Source organism: Boleophthalmus pectinirostris, unplaced genomic scaffold (genome assembly GCF_026225935.1).
Source record: "Boleophthalmus pectinirostris isolate CB_2022bp ecotype Guang Dong unplaced genomic scaffold, ASM2622593v1 HiC_scaffold_12, whole genome shotgun sequence".
Taxonomy (NCBI): domain Eukaryota; kingdom Metazoa; phylum Chordata; class Actinopteri; order Gobiiformes; family Gobiidae; genus Boleophthalmus; species Boleophthalmus pectinirostris.
This window is the reverse complement of record NW_026571018.1, coordinates 11281126-11289837: the sequence shown is the minus strand read 5'-3', so window position 1 is coordinate 11289837 and position 8712 is coordinate 11281126. Positions and strand designations below refer to the sequence as shown.

Here is an 8712-nt window from a genome sequence, read left to right as displayed (position 1 = left end):
AAAATGCTTATAGTTATTTAATATCATATTATAATATTTGAAGTTGTCACATTTAAGCAAGTAAACATTAAAACAGTTGTACTAAAAATGTTAACACCAAGTACCATCATAGAAAATATTTGTCCTTCTATCCCACTCCATCAGGTCTAAACCAGCTCTAAACCAAGACTATTCTGGGTATAAACTAAAATGGGTCTAGACTGTTGCTATACTTGTTCTAAAAAAGGACCAATCCAAAGAAGGACAAAAACATGTATTAAATTGACTACATTTTCAGAGAGCACTGAATTTGGCAAAGAGCTACAGCAACACCTGGTGGTCAGTAATTGCTCTGACAGCAAATTTGAGTACTTTGAGTATACAGCAGTTATGGTTCTCCCCTTGTGCTGTATCTGACAACAAACAAGAGTGAATAACAGAAGGACAGAAGATGACGATGAAGATGAAGACAATGACAATGATTGTCCAGTTAATTAATTTTTCTATGGGGACAATAAAGAGTACCTTACCTTACGCCTGCATGTGAGGTGATTTATACTTAACTTTAAGCCAAAGGATCGGACGTTCAGTTCCCAAGATATTACATCCAGGGGCATTATTGGGCAGTGTGTGAAAGCATCTACCATAAAAACCTATGGAATACTTAGAAAAGAAAGACATCGAAAGGTAAACCCAACAGAGGCTCATCTGTACAATATATTTATTAACAATATCAGGAGCAATTTTTAAATACATTTTTCTAATACAACTAGATTAATGTGTTGTGCCTACGGATTAATAAAGACTTGTGACATCTACAAAACACTACAAGAAAACTGAAATAAAAAAAGGTGAGAAATGAAAGTTCTAATTTGGAAATCTATATTTGGACAACTTCAATGTACATTTGAGTTACAGATTTTGAATTTGAATGGGGAACATTTTGAAATGTATAACTTAACTCAAAAGACCCAATTTAGTCAGTGCATAAATTGTGGGTTCTCATAAACACTGGGTCAAAATATGATTGTTGTACTGAAAAGATTTTGAAACACATTGAAGGAAGTCCAAATTTGACATGTAGTTTAAATAATAAAATGATTACTAACAATCACAACAATTTTTAATGGCTACACACCTTTAATGGCTCAATAATAATAAATAAAAAATAATAAAATCAGATTTCTAGGTGTTACCGAAATCATCTCAGCATCTTGGAGTTTGGATAGGTCTGGATAGTGGGTCAAATGCCTAAGATTGGTCAATACTACAACATTTTTGGAATATAGAAATAAAGAGAGGAAGACAAGATAGAAAAGCAATTTCTGACTTTTAAATTGACTTTATAAACGTGCACAATGGAACTTTTTGGTAAGAATCCAACACCTGGTTGTGTCCATGGAGATGATATGCTAGAGAGATTGCTTTCTCTGGAATGTCCCACAGTATGACTTTAGACTTACTTATTATTTAAATATAGATGTTATTTTCCAATAAACGAAAGCTTGAAAAATATGCATTCTACTGTAAGCGCTCCACAATTGGACCTCTAAATTGGTGCTTGTCTATATGGAAGTGGTGGAAAATTTCAGGTAAAGCAACAACATTTCCATGGTGACGGACCCTGTACTCAGAAAGTTACACATTCCACCTTTAAGTGTAGTTTGCGGAGTTCACTAGGAGGTCATTCAGCTTGTAACTCAATCATTCTAAAAGTATGCAACAATTTATATATGTATAAATGTGTTTTATGGGATAAGTCTCAATCGTGTGTGTAGCCATTATCAAGAGTTGGCAATAACACTAATTCAACATACACAAAGACATTCGCATGAAGAAAAATAAATCAAAATGCTCTACAAGAAAAAAAAAAAAGTTAAATTAAAAACAACCATTAACTTTGCATCAGTCAACGTCCAAAGTAATCTGAGAAAGTTGGGTTCTCCTCTTTTTTTTCAATCAATACATTTTACCAATAGGAAATAAAGTGTGTGGTTTTATAAATGTATATTTGTTAAATGCCTTTTTGGGGTAGAAAAGTTGGGAAGAGTAAATCCATGAAATATTTCCATATACACAATGAATGCCCAATATCATGGTACAAAGAATACGCTTATTAAGGCTTTTAGATAACCTGGTCAAAGAGGAGGGTTTTTTGTTTTTAAATCTAGGTAGCAGCTATTGGCTTTTAATTTTCATTTATTTAACGGTTTGTGTTAAAATTGTGTCTTATCTGAAGGTGATTTACAATTAAGAGCATCTAGAATTTAAAAAATGGTATTGCAATGCTTGGGTTAGGTGCATTATGTAACTTTTCCGCTAGAATGTCTGCCACCTCACCATGGAGACGCTATTGCTTTTCAAGTGGTGTCACCAGGGCAAATGACAGGTCAGATCTGTGGAGAGGCAAACCTGCTCAAGGATTATTTTTCTTTTAATTAAAACATAATGAAGTAAATGGTGAGTTTAATACCGTTTTGTGGATCATTCCAGGCAAACAATCTCCATGGAGACATGCAGGTAGCAGACATCCCACTAGGAATGTTACACAGTGCACTTTTACACATATTGATGGTGGACATGACATTAGCAAAGCCATACTTTCCAAAAACATCATTCATTCATATTAAAAAAGTTCACTCTTTTAGATCCACAAACTCTTTTCCCATTTGGCACAAGGGAAAGTCACCTCTGAAAGACGCTTTGTTTGATTCTTAAGGCAGCTATACATGTAGTCGGTACGTAGCATTCAGACAGCGAGATTTTGTACACATTTACATTAGAGCAAAGAGTGACCTAATAAAGTTCATATGCTTTTTACACCTGTTTTTGGCAGAAGAAACCCCAAAAAAGAGCGGTCTGACCATTGAGACGGCATGCGGGAGTCAGTGTTTCAGAAGCAGGTGATACGAGCTCACCATAGTAAAGTCTGCCTCCTCAGATGATGATGGGAGATTGAGTTTTGGTTTTGGGGGTCTACAGACATACTGTTTGGTTGCCGTGGGGATGTGGACAGAGAGAGAGGGGGGAGGGGCAGTTCAGTCCAGGGCTTTGGTGCTGTCCGATTTCTGGTCCAGTCGGCTCTTGCTGCTCTTCACCATGTAGATGAAGTAGGTCAGGGTCTCCTTCTCGTTCACAGGGATGTTTCTGAAGTGACGACTCACAGTCTAAAGAAATGACAAAGGTATTACTACATATACAATTTATGAAGCAGTTTTCAACAAATTTGGAGAAAAATTATTTAAAACACTAATAATAGTACATCTAATACGTACAATATATACATAACAGTCAAAACTTTAAAGTTGTGCTCCCTTTTAATGATTGCACACATTTTAACAGTCAAATAGTTAAACATTTTACATAAAAAAAAAAAATTAAGCATGTGCTTCACATCTAAAAAATAAGACTAGAATATGCAATCAAAATCAAAATTCTTATCAAATAATGACAAAATAACAATGTTTTCCACAAAAAAGACTGGGGACCCACTGGGAGAGCTGGCTTTCAACCATCAACCACAGTTACAAGATGTCCTCTGGAGTCAGGAGCACTATATAAATTTATGATAGCCTCCATTTACTTTATTTAAACAAACATCAGACAGTCAGTCGCTTTGCAAATACTCAAAACACACCACTTCTTAATATTTCTAAAGTATTTCCTATGAACTCTACAGTCACCCTCTTCATGCCATTAGCACCTGACCCCATGTGGGCACATTAGGATTAAAATAAACTTTATTATCCCCAAGTGGAAATGTGTCTTGGGCTCATGGCCTGCATCTTAAAACAGTTACACTTGTATAACACTACAGTCAGCCAGAGACAGCACTGCTTAATTGTAAAGTGTCCAAGTTACTGCACCAGTCCCAATACACAAATATAATTAATAACAACCATAAGTTCAAAACAGTGGTTAAGGAACCAAACCCGGCAACCAGCCCCAAAAGAGCATTATAAAAACAGGTCATGGTCTCTGTGCTCATATTAAATGTCCTCCTTAAAAGTCTCCTTAAGACATGAGCTGCTGTGACACTTAAGGAGTGTCCCAGAGGCTCCACTTTTACCTCCTCTGAGGGCAGTTGTGTTTGCTCATCTTAAACACAGTGTTTACAGAGCAAACAGAAAACTGTCTCCTCCAATGCTCACAGTGACACTGGAACATTATGAGCAGGGACGAAAGACAGGAAGAAAAGGACAAAAGGGACCAAGGGAAATTTTGAACTTTTTTCAACATATTATGAGCAATTAAAATCTTATTTATGAAACCAATTTAGTTTAGTTAAATTTTACTAGATAAGACTGGATCATTATTGCCCCTTTTAATGTTACAAATCTAATCCCAATTTCAATATTGTCTGAAAAAAGCAAATAAATAATTTTATGAATCATTCAGATCAACATTTGGTCACAATGTGAATGCTTTGACAGTTAAAGTGCTGAATAAAGTCTATCATACATAATAGAGCTGTGCAAATAACAATTAGATTCAAATTGGGATCCAACTGTTTTAATAGTCAATTATCACCTTGAGTCTTTGTAATTAAGAGGTTTACAGCCAATCCTCTGTCATCTTTGGCCATTTTTGTGTCAAATGATGCAAGAAAATATGGCTTGTTTATGTTTATTAAATTAACAGTAGAAGCCATTTTCTTTGTTTTTAATAAGAAACAATAAAATTGAATCAAAATGTGTAAAACATCAAAACAAGATTTTTTTTTTGCTAGTATTTCTAGTGTCAATGTGAATGATCAACTATTTAAAACATATTCACAGCAATAGATAGCTGCCCTACATGCCAGAATCTTAACATACAGAAAGTATAACAGTAGTTAGAAAGTCTTCATAGTTTACATTTGAATGCCACTGTACCTCTGCAAGCTGGGCTTTGTTGAGCCCCGGTCTGGTCTGCAGTTTGTAGTGTCGCTTGTAACGTCTCAATGTGTTCACCTGCAGCTGGAACAAATCCACCTGAAAATACAGAATATTAAAACTGTAACAATCCAATCATCAAGCAGGCAATTATCTGTATCTGTAACTAGATAACCGTTTGCTGATGATTTTGATGGAGTTTGAGTTGAATGTTTTTGAACTAAAGAAAATGAAAAAGATATCAATGTCAAGTGCAAAGATAATTGTGGACCAGTGGACCTGAAACAATCTCTCTGGAATAAGTTGTGTTCAAACTATAGGATCTCTACAGTTTATCGGGAGGGAATTTCATGGTTATGGTTTACTGTTCAACTGTCACAGAGTGCTGTAGTTTTATCTGGTCTTCTCTTTCAGCACAAATAAATAAAACATTTTCACATTTTGTTTATCTTTTTAAGCCTCAGAAAGTGGTGCAGCATAGTATTTTTTGTCAGTTGAAAAGTTGAAAAGTTCACGGACCCAATCCTTCAGTAATATTTAGGTTCGATATACAGTATATGGCACATAAGTTTGGATATTTCTTTCAAAATCTCCAGTGGAATTATGACATCACATTATGGCACCCAAACACATCTAAAATTTGTTGTTTCTGAAATGCAAAATTAAGACCAAGTGTGAAGAAAAATGTTGCAAAAGAGTTGAAAAACAAAAGAGTGCAGTGAAATCTTCCCAACTAATCTTGTAACTGCACTTTTTGCTTAATATAACCTAAATTTCACACTGTGCAATTTACAGGTAAATTTAAAAAAACTGAGCAGCTATTGAAGATTGTCTGAGAGATGTTGCCATACCTCGGGAACCTCCACGTCATGGTCAGGTGACTCTCCTCCATCATCGCTTGTCTTTCTCTTTCTCTTGTTGCGAACGCTTTGGATAAAGTTCTTGTGGAAATCGCAGATGTACAGATGGCGTACCTGAAAAGACAAAAATACATACACCAATTAGAAACAAAAAGACATAACTAGAAGCAGTTTGGGATTTGGGTTACGCTCTGATTCAAAATGATTCTCGATTAATTCATTAAAAAACAAAGAACATTTATTTTACATATTTCTAGTTCCCTTTTGCAACAATCTTTTATGTGCACTGCACATCTATACAAAATAGAATTGATCTTAGATCAGGCAAGAATCTGAAAAATTATACTTGAAATTGTATATATTTGTACTGATTATTTTATTAGCTCATAATTTAAAAAAAAAATTAAATCTAGGCTCAGTTAATTCCATACTGCAGTGACCTATTTGTCAAAGATTTAAAAAAAATATATAAATATTTTCTTGTACATTATACTAGCAGTAAGATTACTGACAGGTGTAAACACTGCCGTCTATTACTCTAATTAATGAACTTCAACACTCTGCTGTAAATTTGCATGGGACTGTTTTATGATTTGAATACAGCTATTTCCAGTGCACTAAACCTAAGAAAAAGCATAGACTAGCATCTGAATATCCATTTTTTTCTTTTTCTTTTTTTCTTTTACATTACTGCCACGTCAGATCAGTGGAGAGGAAATCCTGCTCATAGTAAGAATGTATGTTTTAAATTACCAATACAAAGAATTGAAATTGAATAAATGCAAGCTAGAGGAGTTTAATGCCATACTGAGGAAGATTCCAGGCAAAGCAAAACTATCTCCGTGGAGACAAACATGTTATGTTTATCTGTGTTAATTAAATATGGGGCAATGCATATGAATTAACATGCAGGCAAATATAAATCCTTAGTCCCATTGGCAGGGTAATTACATGACAAAAAAAACAGGACATGACAGGTACAAAAAAAATAAGTCCATGCACAAGACAAAGACATTTTTGATCAGTGAGAAACAAAATGTACACACAGTACACAGATTAAAGAAAATTGACAACAAAACAAGAGATATTTGTAAAGATATTTAATAAAACACATGTTATGCTGGCATGTCTAACTGTCCAGAAGTCACAGTTTCACAGATCGTTTACAGCTATGAAACGTGTTCCTTAGTCGTGCAGGGACCAGACTCCAGGAGTGTGCAGTGATTTTACAGTCTATTGTTTGATCTGTGGTGCTGTCGTGGCCAGGACTCCCTTGAAAAAATAAACCATACAGGTGGACAGTCCCGTTTCGCTGCGGCGGATTATAATGACCGCGCCACCATTTATCGCGGCAGCCCCAATAAAGCCTTTTGTGTGCCTGGGACCAGCTGACAGCCAAACACTAAAACTAACATCCAGTTTACAAGGCATCGATGGACTCGGATTTCACCTTGCATGTAGGACATGTCAACAATCAGTAATGCAACCTGTCAGGGGAAACTCTTATATTAACACATCCAGAGCACTGAATCTGCGTACTTTTTGTTAGACTTACGCGAATTAATTACAGCCACTTTGTTAATTAAAATGACTCAGTATGTCAAAGTTTAGCAGTATCCTGAATGAGTCATTTTATAAACCCCAAAAGTACCTTGTTGCAGTAAGTTAGATCAGATGAGTTGTCCTTTTATACGCCCTCCCATTGACAGTAAGCCATTTTGACGTGCACAAGATGGCACAACCCCCAACAAAGCAAAGCCCCAAACTTCTATAACTTCACAGGACAGCGTTCAAACTTAAGCTCATTACTTGTACTCACACTTTTGTCTATGTCCAGCTTGAGTTTCTTTTGAGATATACTCTTCTGGATCCTCTTGCTGAAGGAGGCGTTTCCAGCGGATCGGCCGCATCTCTCCCCGTCCTCGATGAGACAGCAGCTCTGGCCATAAAACGGTGGTGCCGGGGGACCATCGTGGCTGTCCTCCTCCGTGCTAAACCCGTTCATGCTGCTTTACTGTCCCCGCTCCTTCAGTCAGAGCCCACACAAAGCTTCAACACGAAAGGAGACGCAGGAGTTTCAATCTTCTACGCGGTGTCTCTTTTGTGAAACAAGTAGTGAGTGGAAGCTATCGCGGTTAAATGGTGACTAAAATTACTCTAGTGCTCGGTGATCGTTGACTCGATTTGTTTCCAGCCCCGAGATTCCCTCCGTCAAACAATGCCGTCCCGTTGAAGTAATAGTCCAATGGATTTCCTTGACATGCACCGCAGACAGAAGCAATGCAGAGGCTAGCTTCGATGCTAACTGTACCGCAATGTTGCTTGGACGGTTTCACAAATCCAGAAGTCGGAAAGCAGTAACGTCGCCGTTCGTTAGTTCGTTAGTGTTCGTTTCTTGAGCTGGAAAAGCGGATTTAAACCTGACAGCTGAATAACTAACTGTAACAGATGAAACAACCCACGCAAAGCACTAGTTTGTGTGTGCACATACACTGCCGCGGCATTCTTTCAGAACAGTGCGTACAATGGACAAGGCTTGTCTCCGAACCGGAAGGAAGCGCAAAGTTTCGAACGCGATTGGTAGATTTTTCACACAGGCGGGCGTAGAATCTGAATGCGGCGCTGCCATTGGTCGAAAGTGTTGCCTGTCTGGTGGCGGCCGCTTCCTGGTCATGTCTCGTCATATGTTTTCCACTATGAACAAGAGTGAATGTGGCGTAGCTTCGGCGTTTAAACGTGTAATGCAACGGTTTACACAAAGAGAAGTCATATTAGCTAAGCAAACGATACACTCCGCCATAAACCCAACTAAATGTAAAATGTTTTAGGCTAGTTACAACGAACTAAGTACAGAAAGATGGTGAATCAACTAGTTTGAATGTCTCAAACTGTTTCCGCCATGTAACGCTGTTTTCTTCTCCAGTCCATGGAGCTTATTATACTTCCATGCTCCAGCGGCAGTGTTAAAACTACCGTAGGTTGCTGAACATTAAGTGACT

At 37.1% G+C, this 8712-nt stretch overlaps 1 protein-coding gene across 1 annotated transcript; it reads right to left on the bottom strand.

The window, feature by feature from the left end:
* Window positions 1–678: 678 nt before the first annotated feature.
* On the bottom strand, window positions 679–8247 carry sap30l (sap30-like). The gene is made up of 4 exons (XM_020920620.2): window positions 7533–8247; window positions 5705–5827; window positions 4854–4952; window positions 679–3146 (listed from the first exon to the last, which is right to left on the bottom strand). Exons 1-4 carry the CDS (start codon window positions 7716–7718, stop codon window positions 3018–3020), a joined length of 537 nt encoding a protein of 178 aa, XP_020776279.1. The 5' UTR covers window positions 7719–8247; the 3' UTR covers window positions 679–3017.
* Window positions 8248–8712: the final 465 nt, after the last annotated feature.

Excerpts from the sequence above, each read along its gene's own strand:
- sap30l (XM_020920620.2), bottom strand. The coding sequence starts at position 7,718 with ATGAACGGGTTTAGCACGGAGGAGGACAGCCACGATGGTCCCCCGGCA. Across the intron at positions 4,953-5,704 it reads ATGACGTGGAGGTTCCCGAG|GTGGATTTGTTCCAGCTGCA; the intron begins GTATGGCAACAT and ends CTGTATTTTCAG. Across the intron at positions 3,147-4,853 it reads ACAAAGCCCAGCTTGCAGAG|ACTGTGAGTCGTCACTTCAG; the intron begins GTACAGTGGCAT and ends TCATTTCTTTAG.